The 16,555-nt window shown below is 56.0% G+C and overlaps 2 protein-coding genes across 8 annotated transcripts in view; one reads left to right on the top strand and one right to left on the bottom strand.

Annotated features, from left to right (window-relative positions):
- RASAL1 (RAS protein activator like 1) overlaps positions 1–6,363 on the top strand; it is a 29,410-nt gene extending 23,047 nt beyond the window's left edge. For 6 of the 7 annotated variants that reach the window (XM_027575497.1, XM_027575496.1, XM_027575495.1 and 3 more), the window contains 7 exons: positions 327–471; positions 1,718–1,890; positions 2,952–3,089; positions 3,174–3,309; positions 4,319–4,439; positions 5,268–5,344; positions 5,588–6,363. In XM_027575497.1, the coding sequence (XP_027431298.1) occupies positions 327–471; positions 1,718–1,890; positions 2,952–3,089; positions 3,174–3,309; positions 4,319–4,439; positions 5,268–5,344; positions 5,588–5,727 (930 nt within the window). In that variant the 3' untranslated portion in view covers positions 5,728–6,363. Of the gene's footprint in view, positions 1–326; positions 472–1,717; positions 1,891–2,951; positions 3,310–4,318; positions 4,440–5,267; positions 5,345–5,587 lie in introns of all 7 variants that reach the window. The other variant, XM_027575494.1, reaches the window with a different exon arrangement.
- Positions 6,364–6,498: 135 nt separating this feature from the next.
- DTX1 (deltex E3 ubiquitin ligase 1) overlaps positions 6,499–16,555 on the bottom strand; it is a 36,390-nt gene continuing 26,333 nt past the window's right edge. Inside the window, exons 4-10 of the mRNA XM_027575501.2 lie at positions 11,476–11,537; positions 10,959–11,120; positions 10,620–10,681; positions 9,760–9,918; positions 9,497–9,658; positions 9,308–9,397; positions 6,499–8,637 (exon numbers count right to left, since the gene is read on the bottom strand). Of these exons, the coding sequence (XP_027431302.1) occupies positions 8,413–8,637; positions 9,308–9,397; positions 9,497–9,658; positions 9,760–9,918; positions 10,620–10,681; positions 10,959–11,120; positions 11,476–11,537 (922 nt within the window). The 3' untranslated portion in view covers positions 6,499–8,412. The remainder of the gene's footprint in view (positions 8,638–9,307; positions 9,398–9,496; positions 9,659–9,759; positions 9,919–10,619; positions 10,682–10,958; positions 11,121–11,475; positions 11,538–16,555) is intronic.

Raw genomic sequence — 16,555 nt, 5'->3', positions numbered from 1 at the left:
TCATTTACACCTTAGTATGAATTAGACCATCCTTTGCAAAGTGGCCATATGTTGAGGTTCTGATGGGCTTCAAAGTATGCATGATAGGATCAGGCAGTCCTGGGTAGGGGAATCAGGCTCTGGAGGGAACAGAATAAGGGCACTGGGGTTGCATATCTCTCCATAGGGAGGGGTAGATATTGCTCAAAGCAGGTGCTGCTATGAGTCTTCCCCTTTCATTGAGCACTGATTTGAGAGTTAGGACTCAGGGGCTCTGTTCTGGGCCCACAGACAGCCCTTCCCCTGCAGTGACCTTGGCCCTGGCATCCCTTGCTTCTTTGCTCCAGGCTGTGCAGAGCATCGGAAACCTGGGCCAGCAGCTGGGCCAGGGCAAGGAGCTATGGATGGCCCCCCTCCACCCCTTCCTGCTGCAGAGTATCTCACGTGTGAGACACTTCCTGGACCAGCTGGTGGATGTGGATGAGGAGGAGGGTGAGTCTCTGTGTTCCTGCCACATCTGGCTTGTCACTCTGTGGACCCTCGGGACCTGCCCTTCCCGCCCCGCCCCCACCCCAGCATTGAGACTATGGACCTGTGTGGGTCAGCTAGTCAGTCCACTAACATTTCCTGGCCCCTCCTGTGCTAGGTCCCAGATATGAACAGAGCTCAGGCCCTGTCCTCCAGGCTATTCCAGCCAATGGGGAGATGTGTATGGGTGCTGTCGCATGGTGTGCACACAATAAAAAAAAAAATCTATCAAGTGCTTGCTAGACACTGTTCCAGGTGCTGGGGAAACAGCAGTGCACAAGACAGAAGAAATTTCTGCTCTCATGGAAGTTTTATTCTAGCAGGGACCACAGGCTATAAAAAGATGAGTTAGCAAATAATATAGTATGTTTGGGAGTGATCGTGTAGGGAGAAAAAATAATGGAGGGAAGAGAATGTTGGGGTAGGGGTGGCAGGTCGAATTTTTAGGTAGGGTGGCCAGAAATGGCCTCACTAGGGTGCTACTAGAGCAAAGACCTGAAGGAGGACAGAGAGCAAGCCATGAAGATCCCGGGAAAGAGTATTCCAGGCTGGGAATAGCATGTGCAAAGGCCCTGAGGTGGGGAACGGGCAGCCACAGGGAGGAGCCAATGTAGAAGAGTGAATGAGGGGTCACAAAGGAGAGGTGGGGGCAGATTGTGTGGGGGCTTCATAGGCAGCTGGCCTTTAATGGGGAGTGAAATGGAGCCTGGGACTGTTTTAAGCAGAAGAGTTGGGGCTAAGTCTGTATCACAATGTAGGGCTCAGGGCATGAGAGAGTTGGGTCCAGGTCACATAGGAGGAATCTGTTGGAATGGGGAGCCCTGGTTGTGGCATGGCGGGGTCCCTACGGCGTTGGGGAGGGACCCCGCCCCCAGGGGGGGCTAGATCCCAGATCCTCCCTGGACTGACTTCCTGAGGCATGCTCCCCCTTCCCTCCCCTCCCCTCCCCCCCCCACCCCGCTGGCTGCCTGCACCATTATCTACAGAACTTCGGGAGAGGGATCCTGGACACCTGCTTTGTGCTCCCCACCCTACTTCAATGATCCACTCCCTAATGCAGGGAGTGGAGTCTGCAGCCGTCCTGTTGTTCACCCTCCTGCCTCTAGGGGGGCAGAGAGTCATGCTCATCCACAGAGGCCCTGGGCACACCAGCAGGGCAGGTTGAGCCTGGATATGAGGGGTTCACTGTCCCCCTGTTCCCATTTCCCAGAGGCTGGGGGCCCAGCCAGGGCCCTGGTGGCCCCCTCAGTGATTGTTCGTGAAGGTTACCTGCTGAAGCGCAAGGAGGAGCCCGCCAGCCTGGCCACACGCTTTGCCTTCAAGAAGCGTTACTTCTGGCTCAGCGGGGAGACTCTCTCCTACTCCAAGAGTCCTGAGTGGCAGGTGGGCCTCCCGCCCACAGCGGGGGTGGGGTGGGGTGGGGTGTTCCAGCAGTGGCCTCGCTCATTGAGCTGCCTCTCTGTAAGCAGGGGAAAACTGAGGCCCAGGAGGGGCCAAGGACTCAGCAAGTCCAAAGTCTCAGGCCAGGCTCTGCTCACACTTTTGGGCCAATGTGGGCACAGGACAGACACAGGCATCCACCCCCCACACACACACACCATCAGACGTCCTTCAGAATGTGCACTTGTGGTGGTCCGGACCCCCCCCACCCCAGGTGTGGACACACACAATGCTTAGCCGCCCTCCAATGCTCCCACCCAGGCCAATGCCTATGAGCTATCCTACTCACGTAAAATTAGATCTGTTCGCTCAGATGTCCCTGCCTGGCGGTATAGGTACACATACCAGGCATTTATTCACTCGGTCATTCATCAAACATTTATTGAGTGCTTACTGTATACCATGCAGTGTTCTACGCACTGGACATACAGCAGTAAACAAGACATAAAATCCCTGTTCTTATGGGGTTGCCACTGAAATCCAGCGACAACTCAGGTACCTGCTGATGTGTACGCATTTCTCTGTCTGCACATCCGTGAATAATAGCTAACACTGGACAGGGTGTACTTGTTCATTATTCCCACTTTGTCAGCAGAGCATAGATTCTAGAGTTCCAGTCCCTGGCTCCACTAGCTGAGTAACTTCAGGAGGGTCATGGATCCTCCTGGGCCTCAGTTTCCTCCTCGGCACATAGACCCGGCCTCAGAAATTGGTGTAAAGTGATAAATGCAGAGTGCTAGAAAGCACATCCCATCTGCCATCTCAGGGGTTGCTGTGCTGATTGATGACAGTGATGGACACTGGTGCCCAGGGGAGTCCACGCTTCCTTAGAGGGTGATGGGGCAGGTCTGGGGGACTCAGTGCTCGAGACAGGGGTCATGCACCCAGATTACAGACACACCCCCAGGGAACATCCCCTGAGACAGGCCTCCAAAGGAAAGCTGTCCCTGGGCCCCGACACCCCGGGCCCCAGCCCACCCTGCAGCGACAGGCCTGTCTCCCAGATGCGCTCCTCCGTCCCGGTGTCGCACATCCGCGCCGTGGAGCGCGTGGACGAGGGCGCCTTCCAGCTGCCGCACGTGATGCAGGTGGTAACGCAGGACGCCGCCGGCGCGCTGCACACCACTTACCTCCAGTGTAAGGTGAGGCATGGCAAGGATGGGGCGGAGAGCATCCCTTCGGTTCCCACCCCTGACCGTCCCCCCGCACCCCTGGGCTCCCTGCAGAATGTGAATGAGCTCAACCAGTGGCTGTCGGCCCTGCGCAAGGCCAGCGCCCCCAACCCAGACAAACTGGCTGCCTGCCACCCCGGTGCTTTCCGCAGTTCGCGCTGGACCTGCTGCCTCCAGGCTGAGCGCTCAGGTGAGGCGGCAGGGTGGGCCCAGGTTCCGCCCTCCCTACCTGTCGATCAGCAGATGTCCCACCTCCGTCTGAGCTGCTGTGCAACCTCGGGCAAGTTACTTAACCTCTGTATGCCTCAGTCTCCTGAAGCGGAAAATAGGGTTGATGACAGTACCTGCCTCCTAGGGCTGTTGGGAGGATTGAGTTGATATACACAACGCCCTTAGAACACTGCCGAGCACATAGTGCTCATTACATGTGAGGTATTATTTTTTAAGTACCTACTATGTGCCAAGCATCTAGTGGTACACAGACATCAGGCTTGCTCTGGAGGAAGACAAATGAATAACCAGACAGTTGTAATACAGTCTTCTAAGTACTAAGATGAGGCCTTTTTAAAAAAAGATTTTATTTATTTAGTTGACAGAGAGACACAGCGAGAGAGGGAACACAAGCAGGGGGAGTGGGAGAGGGAGAAGCAGGCCTCCCGTGGAGCAGGGAGCCCAATGCAGGGCTCGATCCCAGGACCCTGGGATCATGACCGGAGCCGAAGGCAGACGCTCAACGACTGAGCCACCCAGGCACCCCTAAGATAAGGCTTTTGAAACTCCAGAGCATGCCTCTGACCCAGCCCCAGAGTAGGAGATCAAGGGGGGCTTCCTGGAGGAGGTACTGTTTAGATGTGACCTGAGGAGAGGAGGCGTTAAGCAAGGAAGTTAGAGACAGGGATGGGGTAAGGAAGTGTTGTAGGCAGAGCAAAGAGCACAGGCAAAGGCCCGGAGGTGGCACAGGGAGGGCTGAAGGATTGAAAAGGGTCTTCGTGGCTGGAGCCTGGACTGTGGGAGGAGGCTAGAGGGAAGTGAGGCTACGGCTCTGCTGGGCGGGAGTGGAGGCAGTGGGGCTTGATGGAAGTAGTAGGTTGGAAGAGGGATCTTAGAGGCAGAAGGCTCGGGGCTTGGGGACCATCTGTCGTGGGGACTTTTAGAGGGGGCAGTGGGAAGCGGTTCTGATGGCGCTGTGTCCCCCTCAGCTGCTGGTTGCAGCCGCACACACTCGGCTGTCACCCTGGGGGACTGGAGCGACCCACTGGATCCCGACGCTGAGATCCAGATGGTGTATCGGCGGCTGCTCCTGGGGCGGGACCAGCTCAGGTGGGTGCCCTTGCCCAGCCCACTTCCCCCGTGATGACCAGCCAGGCCACCTGCCCAGCATGGCCTCCCACATTCATTTATTCATTCTTTCCATCCGCTTCAGCTGAGCTTCCCGGTGCGCGGTGTGCAGGCTCAAGCAGGGGACTGGGAGTCGTCTTCAGGCAGGCCCCAATGCAGAAGTGGGTCTTGGGTCTTTTAATATCCGGGTCCCTTGAGACATGGGCACAGACCTTGGATGCGTTCCTTTTCCTTCCTTGTGGGCTTCACCCCTATTCAGTGACTGATTTGTTCCAACTCCTTCTAGAGTGGGTTCTGAAGCTGGCCTGCCTGGCTTCGAATTCTGGGCTAGCCACTTACTGGCTGTGTGATCTCGGGCACATTGCTTACCCTCTCTGTACCTCCGCTTCCTCATCGGGAAAATAGGGATAATAATGGTACCTTCCTCATGGGGTTGTCCTGAGTGGTCAAATGAGCTAATACAGGTGAGGCATTTTGTAGATGCCTGGTCACAGCTTTCAATACACGGTAACAGTTATGCTGTGCAACCTTAGGCAAGTTACTTTACCTCTCTGTGTCTGGACTGTATAATGGAATCAACAGTAAGTACCTACCTTGGATACATTTTTTGGTGATACTTAAATGAGTTGATACATGTGAAGGGTTTATAATAGTGTCTGGCATTCTTAAGTATTTGATGTGATGGTGGTGGTGGTGATGGTGACTAGTGGGAGACAGTCGCGTCTCCTGCAACCAGCAGAGAATCTCTGGGGTGGAGACCAAGATTGGGAATCAGGGACCAACCTTGTCTTTCTCCCTTTCAACTTCCAGGATGAAATTCCAGGAGGATCCCAACACAGATTCAAGCCCAGAGGCAGATGCAGAGAAGAGCTCCGGGGCCACGGAAGGTAAGGGGCTAAGGAGGTCCCCTTTCTTCGCCGTCTCTGTCCCCTGCCATAACTTGCCGAGCCCACTCTATGTCCTTCCCCACAACTCTCCCCTTCGCAGTTCACCAGCAGGTGTGGTGAGTAGGGTGACGGAGTGTGTGGGCTCTCAGGGCCAGCCTGGAGCCTGAGAAAGCCATGGGGTCTGGGTTATGGCAGCCCTCCCTGGCCTGGCTGAGCCCCCACGGCTCCTTGTCTCCCTCACAGGGGCCTGTCCCGATGCCCTGGCCCGGCCGAGAGAGGCAGCCGCCCGCCTGCTGGAGGTGCTCGCGGATCTGGACAGAGCCCATGAAGAGTTCCAGCAGCGGGAGCAGCAGAAGGCAGCCCTGGGCCCCCTTGGGCACTAAGGAGATGCCAGAGCCAGCCTGGAAGGAGGTGGAAGGAGCCAGCAGGCCCTTCTCAGTGCACCCTGGCCCCTTGAGGCTGTCCTGTACCTCGTTGATGCTGTAGGGTGGAGGCTTCTGGAGATCTCCTAGTCTCTGTGCCCTAAGTCCAGAACCCCGGGCATGGAAGCCCTCTGGCAGGGGGCTGGCCTTTGTACTGAATGAATCTCAGTCTCTGGGCTGAGGCAGATGGGAGTGGACGGGATAAGCACCCCAACTCATTCCGCTCAGCGGAAGGTCTCTGCTAAACCAGACTGGCCTCTGCCCACACTGACCAAGCCAGCCTGGTCCCGAGCTGCTAGATACAGCTGTACGTGAATCCCCGATACCCACGTGGCCTTGTTGCCCCAGACAGGCACTAAAGAGGCTCAGCCCTTCCTGTTTTCATGTTTGCCAATCCGTGTAACCTTACTGATCCTCCCGAACCCTGCCTTGCCGAGAGTCCTAACCACAAGCGTCTAGAATCAGGCTCCCTCGGGAATAACAGAGGCTTGGACCCCAGTGTGCCAGACTTAGATCCTTGGATCCTGGGAGACCTTGGGCTAGGTTCTGATCCCCTCTTCGAGCCTCAGTTCATGCTGTATAAAATGAGGGAGTGTCTAGATGTGTGGTTGTCAAACTGGGTTCCACGGGGCTGGCTTGGGAGCCAGGGAGGGGGTTTCTTAGACTGTGGTCCAAAACTCACCCCTAGGTTGTCTGCTAGAAATGCAGATTGTTGGACCCCACTGATTTACTAAATCAGAATCTGCGGGAGTATGGGCACAGGGATCAGGATGTTTAACAAGATCCCCCGGTGATATGGTCGAACACAGGATTTGATGATCAAGGGGCTGGGCAGTTATGTATAGTAAGGTTTGAAGTGAGATTTCGTTTGAGAAATAATCATAGAGGGTAAAATATTTGGGAACACCCAACTGACAGAACTGGAAGGGCCTCCAAGGACTCATTTCTGGTTTCGTGTGACTGGAGTGTGGGACAAAAACCAAAGCATATCTGGAGATAAGGGGGACCCGGAAAGATGCAGTGCTATCCCAAGTGTGGCCAGCAGGGGTCGCCTGGAGCCGCAGCATCCGCCACAGCCACCCAGCATCCTGGGATGCTGCCGAGCTGATAGGAAGCTTGTTGCAGATCCTGGGATCTGTCCCTAGACAGAACCGGGCCCTCCTGCCTTAGGGCAGGGTCTGGGGCTCGAGGAACCAGTCACGGTGTATCCCAGCTCCTCCATGTTTTCCCGTAGGCTCTCAGCTCCCAGCCCAAGTCCCTCATTCCCAGTACTGTACCGGGGAGCAGCTGTGTGCATTGTCTCGTGCCGTGCTTGAGGACAGCACCGTCAGCCCTGCCCTTTTGGGGACTAGGGTTGGAGGGTCTGCCTCTGTCACCTTCACACTCCCTGCATACCCCAAGACAAGAGAATTATGGGGACCCTCAAACTCCAGCTGCCCAAGGCTGAGAGGGGCAATGGTCCTGGGGTCATCATTTTGTTGTAAGCTCCCCGACGGGGTGGGCCAGAGGCCCCCAGGAACAGAGCCACCCACCCCCCACCCCTCTTGGCAGGAAAAGACTGAGTGAGGAGGAGAAAGACCATTTATTTCTCCACCCACAGTGGGACTGGTAGGTTTTCAAAAGAGCAATCTCTTGCGTCCCTTTAAATCTTGGCTGACTTCCACTGTGGCAGCCAATCAACAGAGGCGGAGCTGGTGAGTTGCCTGGGCAACAGGCCCCTGGTTGGCCAAGACCATCAGCCACCCCACTGCCCACTCCCAAGGAAAGGGAGATGGACTCTTTGCTGTCCGGTCTGCTTTTTAGACCTGCTGGCCTAAGCTAGGCCTTCTCGTCTTGCTCCTGAAGCCAGAAGCTCCAGCCTTTGGATCTCGACGTTTGGGAGTGATTTGGTGGAGAGGATGGGGTGGGGAGGAAAGGAGAACAGTGCCTTTATCTGGGACAGACATAAGGCCTGGGGATGGGAGGGGAGAAGAAGGACGTCAGAGTCCCAGAAGGATGAAGAGACACAAGCACAAAATAAGATCCCTCTGGTCCCCCTCTCTCTGGCCTGCCCCTTTGCTAACCTGCTGACTAATCTGGGGCTTCTACCCCATGGGCCCACAACTGCCCATCAGTGGGTGGCAGAGATGGGTGACAGAGATGGGGGGAAGCTGAGCTTCCCAAGGGCCCTTTTCCCCTCGGAGCCCCAGCAGGGCCCCAGGTGCTTGACCTGAATCCCGTCTGCAGACAAGCTGTACGGAGATGATGGAGACACAGATGGGAATCCATATGGGGTATCACAGGGGTCTTCTGTCTCTTCCCCCCCAGTCTGGGGTTAAGTAGAGGCACGTGGGTGTGCGTGCATGTGTTCAACAGGACACGTGTGTTTGCATGAGGGGGTGGGGCTCTGTCTTTTTGGTAGGGAGGTTGCTGTGGTTCCTGGTACTCTCTCTGCCACCCTCTCGGGGAGCTACAAGTCAGAGCCGGCTGGCCTGCCATCCTCCCAGCATATTCCAACTACCTCCAGCCACATCTCCAGAAAGCTTCTGGCTCCTTCTGCAGGCTCCTCCCTAGCCCTGAACGTGGGCCACCAGGACACACCTGGCAGAGGGAGGCAAGTGCCGGACCAGGGGGCCAAGCAGGAGGGAAGGTGGGCAGCCTCGGGCCTCAGGCCTTGGCTGCAGCCTCGGACACGCCCTGGGCTGTAAGCTCGGCCAGCACATTGTCTAGGTAGCTAGCGTCCGGGTAGCCGTGGCCTGTGAGGTTGGACCCAAACTCGGTCTTGTGGTGGATCTCGTTCCATACCACGGTGTCCGACTCGCCCGTGGTGTTGGATGTGCCGATGGTGAAGATGAGTCTCCGCTCCCAGGCGGTGATGAGCAGCCTCAGCACCTGGCGGGTAGGCACCAGGACAGGCGCGGGGGTGAGGGGAGGGCCCGGGCAGCCCCGCCCTATAGCTGGAGCCCCCTCCTCCCCCAGCCCAGCCTCCCTCCCTCCCTGGCCATACTGTGGCTCCGTTAATGCCTTCTAAGCCTGCAACATTACCAGTGGCCGCCCAGCGTGGCCACTTCCCTGGATGGACTCCCAGTAAGAGCTCTTTTCCAGGTTATCTGCCTGTTTCATCTGGGTCTCAAATTGAAGGCCCTCAGCTGTGTCTGGTTTACTAAATGGCCGTTTTGTGACTTCTTTGGCAATGTTCAAAAACCCGGAGATTTTACATGAAAATCAGGAGATCTGGCTTCTCTTGAAAAACAAGAAGTGAAGCCGACAATCCAGAGTGTGGTGGTGAAGAGCCTGGACTGCTTGGGTTGAAATCTAGGCTCTCCCACTTACTAGCTGTGTGACCTTGGGAAAGTCACTTGCCCTGTCTGAGGCTTCTGTAACATGGGGTCAAGACCTTGACCTCACCAAGCTGGAAATGAGATGGGGGGTGTGAAGCAACTGGCAGGGCTGGACTCGCACTAGGAGGTAGTGGTCGATGCTGGTGCAGGGAGGAAACAGGGATTGAGGGTGAGGGGGAACCTGGCCAGCTCCCACACCCCTGCACCCTCAGGGCACCCACCTTCCGGCCCTTCTCATTGTTGGGCAGATAGCAGTGGCGCGGGAAGCCTCTTGCGGTGAACTTCTTGCCTGGGTTGGGGTGCTCGGGGCCCTGTGGGGAGGGGAGCAGGTGCTTGAACCATGGACAGGTGTGGGGGGGCCTCTGCAGGGTTCAGAGTTGAGGCCAGAGGGGCGGGAAGGGAGGGCTCACCTGGATGCCTGTGGGGATGTCGTAGACAATGCGGATAGTCTGGGTGTCAGCGAAGCCTGGCAGCGAGTGGGGGATGAGGTGGAACTCCATCTTCCCGGGCGGCTGAGTGCCCGTCTTCTCTCCATAGATGGCCTTGCAGGTGGGGCACTGCAGGCTGCCATCCTGGGGCGGGGGGAGGCTGGCGGTGAGGTCCGCAGGTATCCCGGCCCCGCCCCTCCGCCTGCGCCACCCACTGGCTCCACCCACTGGCCCGCGCGGCCCACCTTGTTGCCATTGGAGTACATGGCCACGAGGCACAGCAGGTGGTACATGTGGCCGCAGCGGCCCAGGCGGCCCACAAGCTCGGGCCGCACGCCCCTGTGCCGAAGCACGCCCTCGTAACCGGATGCTGTGACCAGGCGCTCCATGCAGATGGTGCAGTCCTGCGGGCAGGGGCACAGAAGGGAGACTGAGGACTGGCCAGGGCAGGACACCCTCAGGTCAGAGCTGCCCCTGGGAGGATCCCAAGGGTGGCAGATTGCCCCAGGCTCCGGTACCCATTTGGCAAAGGGAGAGGACACTCCCATATACTGAATGCAGATACATGGCAGAGGAAGACAGGGCTCCCTGGCACCCCCATCCAGAGGGATTAAAGGCTTAACTATCGAAAGCAAAACTTAAACATGGGGTGTAAAATACGGGTGAAAATAAGATACGAAAAGTGTCACTCATCAGGAGATTGATAAACGTGATTCTATTAAACCTGTTTATCAGAAGACATTGTGTAAAAAAGGTGTTGGGGCGCCTGGGTGGCTCAGTCGGTTAAGCGTCTGCCTTCCGCTGGGGTCATGATCCCAGGGTTCTGGGATCGAGCCCCACATTGGGCTCCTGGCTCAGTGGGAAGTCTGCTTCTTCCTCTCCCTCTGCCTGTGCCCCTGCTCATGATCTCTCTCTCTATCTCTGTGTCTCAAATGAATAAATACAATCTTTAAAAAGAGAGAGAGAAAAGGCGAACCCCCAAACTGGGAGGAGAGATTGTGACACACAGAACCACGGGAGAGGGTGTAGAGGATGGGAGGTCAAGGGCTGGGGAAGCGAGGGCGCCGCCCTCTGCCCAGTCCAGGACCCTCCCGCGGGGGCTCACCTCATCGGGCGGGTTCTTCACCTTCTGCATGTACCTTCGAACCACATCCTCGGGGTTCTTGCCTGCAAGGACACAGCGGGGTGGGCTCGAGGGTGCCTAGAATCTCCCCCTGAGGGCTTGGCTCAGGATGGGGTCAGGGGTCAGAGAGGGGTTGGCAGGAGTCACCTTTCAGCTGTTGCTGCAATCAGAGTTGGTGGCAGAGGGGGTCAGGGGAAAGGGAGCTGAGATCAGGAGATGGAGGTGGAGTTCTAAGTCCTAAGAACAAATTGGAGGGTGGGGTCAGAGGGGTTGGGGTAAAGAGTTAGGTTAGTGGGGTCAGGGTCGGCGCGGAAGGCGTACTCTTCTTGAGGTGCTTCTTCTTGGTCTTGCGGCACACCCCGGGCACGCCGGGCACAGGCTTGACGTCGCTCTTGCTCACGGGCGGCGGGTGCAGGATGGGCTTGGGGGCCCGCGTCAGGCACACGGGCAGGCCCGCCGCACACAGCAAGATCCCGGTCATCCCTGGGGAGAGGGCGGGGCCGTCAGGGGGCGTGGCGCCCACCTGGTCCCCGCCCACCTGGTCCCCTTTGGGCGGGCGCCAGGGGCCTCCCCCAGGCCCCGCCCACCTGCTTGGCCCAGGAATCCTGGGGCCTTCAGGTCAGGATGGGCCGGGGGCCCCCTGGGCCCCACCGCGGGTGGAAGCCGAGTGGAATGCCTTCTGCGGGTCTCGCCCTCCCCAGTATCAGGGTCCAACGGTAGGGGCGTTTCCTCTGGGCCCCGCCCACCAGCCCCGCCAGGGGGCGGAGTCACAGGGCAGACAGGTGGGGCCGCCTCCTCGTGGGCCCCGCCCTTCTGTCCCTCCAGAGCTGGATCTCACCTGCCAGGGCCGGATGGACCGGCCCGGTACCATTCAAGTTCTTCACTGGGAGCGCGGGGACCCTGAGGGGAGAAAAGAGGCCGCAGCTGGACTCTAGCCCCACACACCGGAAGATCAGGGGATCCTGCTTTGCATTCTGGCTCTTGGGCATACTCTGACCTCTTTATGCCTGTCCTCGTCATTTAGAATGATCACCAGGGATATAGGCACCCTTCTTTTATGGGGCGGGGTGTGATTGGGATCTCTGCCCCAGTTATAAAGTAATGGATCCCTAGACGTACTCCTTTCTTACCCACTCCTCAGCTGGCCTCCCTTGCGAGAGCTTGGGGTCCAACAGTTCCCTTCTACTGGCCGCTGTGCCTGAAACCCAACTGTGAGTGATGATGTAGCCATTCCAACATTTCTCCCCATAAAAGGTTCTGGGAAAGAGGCATTCTGGGATCAAATAAGTTATGAAACACTTCACTGTCTCCTTGAAAATTCACAACATATATGAGCACATTGAAGGCTCTGATAAGTCCTGCATAAAGAAATGTGATTAGGAATGATAAATCCAGGTTTTCCAAAGACATTTTACGATGAACGTTTTTCGCCTCTCGAAGATCTACTGATGTCAGTTCCTATAATCGAGGCATTGCCCCTCTTCAAACGAAGAGGCCTTAGGAAACCATAGCCTGCTTCCCCTCTTTGCCCTTCCCCACCAAAGAGCTCTGGCTTTTGAAATCAGCCAGAGCTGCTCTCATATCTCAGCTCAAGCACTAACTGGCTGGGTGTCACACAGCACAGTACCTCTCATAAGCCTGTCTCCCATCTGTAAAATGGCACCGTCCTTATGTTTGCTGTGAAGAGTCCATGAAATTCTGCACGTCAAGGGTCCAGCAGAATTCCTGGCACCTAATAAAGACTTGAAAGGCACTACCCATCACCAACACCCCACTGATGCGTAAGCCTGGCTGAGCAGTTTCACCTCTCTGCACCTCGGCCCACTGAGTCACAGTGTATCTTCCCTTCCCCTTGGAGAGGAAACCATGAAAGTATTGCAGTGACAAGCTTAGGCAAGTTACGGAACCTCTGTAACCCTCTGTTTCCTCATCTGAAAAATGGGGATAATCATACCTCACCCCCAGGGCTGCTGGGAGGATGGAAGGAGAAGGGTTGCGGCAATCTGCATACTGTGGCCGTCTGAGGCTTCACTACTTCAGCGCTGGGTTACGTAGGTGAACTACAGGCTGGCTGCTGAAGCGCTGGATGGATAAGTCTCGATGAAGACATGTGTTCTCAAAGCCAGGGGAGCCAGAGGGGCTTGGGAGGTGTGCCAGGAGGGTGTGCAGGAAGGGATGGGGGCAGGGACAGCTGGGGAAGTTGCTGCTACCACCCCCTTTGCCTGCCTGCTAAGTTCTGAGCCTGGCCAGTGCTGCCCGGTCATCAGCCCCTGGCAGGCACAGTCGATCCCGGGCAGCCGGCTGGGAATCATCTTTAAGCAAATGGTATGCTTGGCAGGCTTGGGCGCAGCTGCAGTGGATCCAGAAACACACACACACACACACACACACACACACACACACACACACTCACACTCCTGGGGAATAGGCGCTCTATTTCCAAGCACACATATACAAGTGTTACACACACCACACATACAGGTACACACACCTCACATACAGGTACACAGATACACACACACACATAACATGGAGAACACTGCACAAACAGGTACCTCCCCCCCCACACACACATCCCAGGAAGCTCCTTCCCCAGACACAGACACAGAATACATGTGCGCGGAGAACACAAAGCCACACACATTTGCGTGCAGACACACAAACACACCAACACACTAGGGAACATTGCCATGCACACATATATCCAAAGACACACACAGACGCATCTCAGGGAACACACCCCTCACAAACATACACGGATTCAGAGACACACACACACACACACACACTTCTGCATGGTAAACACCACACACGGAGGCACACCCATGCACACACCGTGAGGGCATGTCATCAGACAAGAGGAGCCAGCTCATGCAGCCACCCACTGCACATGGGGACACGTGCAGACACACAGACACATAGACACACGGCTGGGGAGGCCCACACTTTGCACAGAGTCCTATGCACCCATCACCGCACACAGCCTCTCCACTCTGCCTGCTCAGCAACACAGACTTAATCTGGGTCCCCTGCAGCACTTCTCCCAGAGCCTTCTGAGGGTGTGGAGAGTGTCTGGAGCAGAGTCGGGGTCATCGAACACTGTGGTGACCTGAACCACTGAACACAGCCCTAGAGGGGGGTGCTATTGGCGGGCAGGTGCCATGGGACCCCCAGCACCTGGTCAGTTGAGGTGTGTGTGTGCAGAAAGGTGCTGTGCCTCAATTTCCCCATCTGTAATGGGGATAAAGCCTTGTGAGGGTTCAGTGAGTTAAAACATGCAAAGCTCATAGTTTGGTGCAGGGGTGTGAGTGGAGAAGGATTTTCTCCTTCTAGCAGCCTGCTGGGACCCAAGAGACGGGGCTGAGTTTCCACTTGACCCTCTTGGGGCCTGTCATAATCCTCCAGGACCTTCCTGCGGGGTATCACCTAATCTCACCCCTTCCCCTACTCTTACAGGAAAGCAAAGGGGCATGTACCTCAAGCTTCTCCTCTTCCCTGCCCCGTCCTTCAAAAGAGTTCTAGTGTAGGCACACCACGAAGGATCTCAATATATCTCGGTCTCCCCTACCTCCTTTCTTCCTGTCTCATAAAAAAAAAAAAAAAAAATCCTCCCTTTTCTCCAGGGCTATCCGTAAAATGGATGGCAAAAACAATATTTAGTATGCAAACCACTACTCCTTGTCTCCTACCTGTGGCAGACATCACTAATCCATCACAGCACTCTCAAGCTGAGCAGAATCTTCAGCACAGCCTCTGCTAATCAGTGAGGACAGTTCGCTACCCCAGGTCTATCTAATGACCAGCATCTGGTCCAGCTCATGACCTTGGTCTTGCTGAGTCTTTGGCCTGGGATTTAGGCAGGGGGGCACCTCAGAAAGGGAAGGTTTCTAAATCTTGGCTGCCCTACAATTTCTGGCAACACTTAAAAACCACAGAGCCCAATTTACAAAAATTTGTCTTGCTCCTGGGAAGGTTGTAGATAGGGTGTGACAGTGGGGCTGTTTTTTATTTACTCATCATGAGCTAGGGAACAGTGTGAAGGCAGCCCCCAGCCTCTCTGAATCTGCAGGCCCCCTGAGAGAACCCAGGGTAGCAGGGTTCCCACGATGCCCGAGCGTGGGAGCCACCCGGGGCCCCCTTTTGATGTGGGATGCGCTGTTTCCTCCGAGTCAGCGAACACATCCTCCTGCCCTGGACAAGAGTTTGCTGCCCGCAGACCTCCCGGAAGGGGGGCAGGCCTGCACTCTCTGCTCCACCCTCTTGGGGCTCAGCCTGACAAAGGGTAGTAGGAAGCCATCAGGCCCCCTTGAGATCTGTTCTGACCAGAAGCCAGGCCCAGCCACCCCAAGGTGGAGATGGGTCCCACTGCCATGCTGGTTTTCTTGCTGTCTTTCCCACCTCTGCATCAGGTCCTATCTTCCTCTGCCCTCAACCCCGCACACATCCTACCTTGCTCAGAGTAAAAGCCAACCTCCTTACCCTATGTGAGATAGCCAATACCTACCCCTTGAACTCTGTTTCCCCTGTGGTCACCCCTCACCCATTCCACCCCAGCCTCCCTGCTCTTCGTGCTGTTCCTCGAACACACCAGCCACATTCCCACCCCGGGGCCTTTGCACTTGCTGATCTCTCTCTCCCAGAATGCTCTTCCCCAGATATCCTCATGCCTTGAACACTCACTTAACACAGATTTCTGCTCAAGTGTCACCTTATCAGAGACCTTCCTTACCATTTTACTCCGGAGAAATCTCTGTCTTTGCATTACCTTATCGACTGATTGATTGTCCCAGCACTAACCATGACCTGATTATAAAGTCTTTGATCTGACCAGGCCCTCCCTGCCTCTGTGACCTCATCTCCTACCCCCTCCATCTCTCTTCTCTGGACACATCTGCTGTGGCTTTAACCCACTGAGCATAGTCCCCTGTCAAGGCCTTTGCACCTGCTGTGCCCTCTGCCCCCAGGCTTCCCCCCCAGATGCTGAATGGCTCTCCTAGTGCTCTGCTGCAATGCCACTTCCTCAGAGACATCTTCCTTGACCACCTGACTTCAACCCTAGTACACAGCACATAGCAGGTGTTTGATAAAGACTTGTTGCATGAAGGAAGGGAGGCTGAAATTGGTGGGAACATTCTAAGCAGGTGACTCACGAGCACATGCTCAGGTGCATTCTCCCCATGTGTTCTCTGCACATATTTGAAGTGAGCCTTGAAGCAGGTGTCCCAGGGAAACACCGTCTGCAGCCTCTAGTCCCCTGGAGCTTCTCTGCCAGTACTCACGCTGAGGGGGCATCCTGCCCAACAGCCCAAGCAACCATCCCCTGAGAAATTCCCAGAAATGCTCTGCATCCCACTTGGGGCAGAGGTTTCATGGTGAGGTTTAGGGGAACCCGGGCATTGCACAGAAATTGTCTTAGCGAATGTGCCACACAGAGACAGACAGTGGGGTGTTCTCCCTGGTCAAAAATTCTCACTATGGGCCCGATGCTGTTGTCCTGCTTCACTCCCTTATCTAATCGTACCCCAAAGTCTGTGACATCTGTCTACAGAGAGCAAAAAACTGAGGCCCAGAGAGCTGAAGTAATTTGCCAGTGGTAGAGCCAGCATTCCAGCCCAGGCTGTCAGACTTCAGAGTCTGTGCTCTTAGCCATATGACATGAACCAAGTTCCCTCACTATGGCTTAGCAGCCCAGGCAGGAGGCTCTGTCTGAGAGAAAAACCTCCGGGATTAGTCTGGGAAAGAGGGGTGGAGTGTTTGGGTTTCCTCCTTGCCAAGGAAGAGCAGAGATGCTTCATATCTACGCCGGTTGGAAGGCAATGCTCAAAGGCAGTATGAGATAATGTGAGATTTTCCTAGCTGCTGTTCCTCACACTGTTCCCTGCCCTTTTCCTGCCTGGGCACCTTTGCCACACTGTTCC

The sequence above is a fragment of the Zalophus californianus genome, chromosome 14 (genome assembly GCF_009762305.2).
Source record: "Zalophus californianus isolate mZalCal1 chromosome 14, mZalCal1.pri.v2, whole genome shotgun sequence".
Classification (NCBI taxonomy): Eukaryota; Metazoa; Chordata; class Mammalia; order Carnivora; family Otariidae; genus Zalophus; species Zalophus californianus.
Note: the sequence above shows the minus strand (reverse complement) of the source record. Positions and strands in the feature narration are given on the sequence as shown.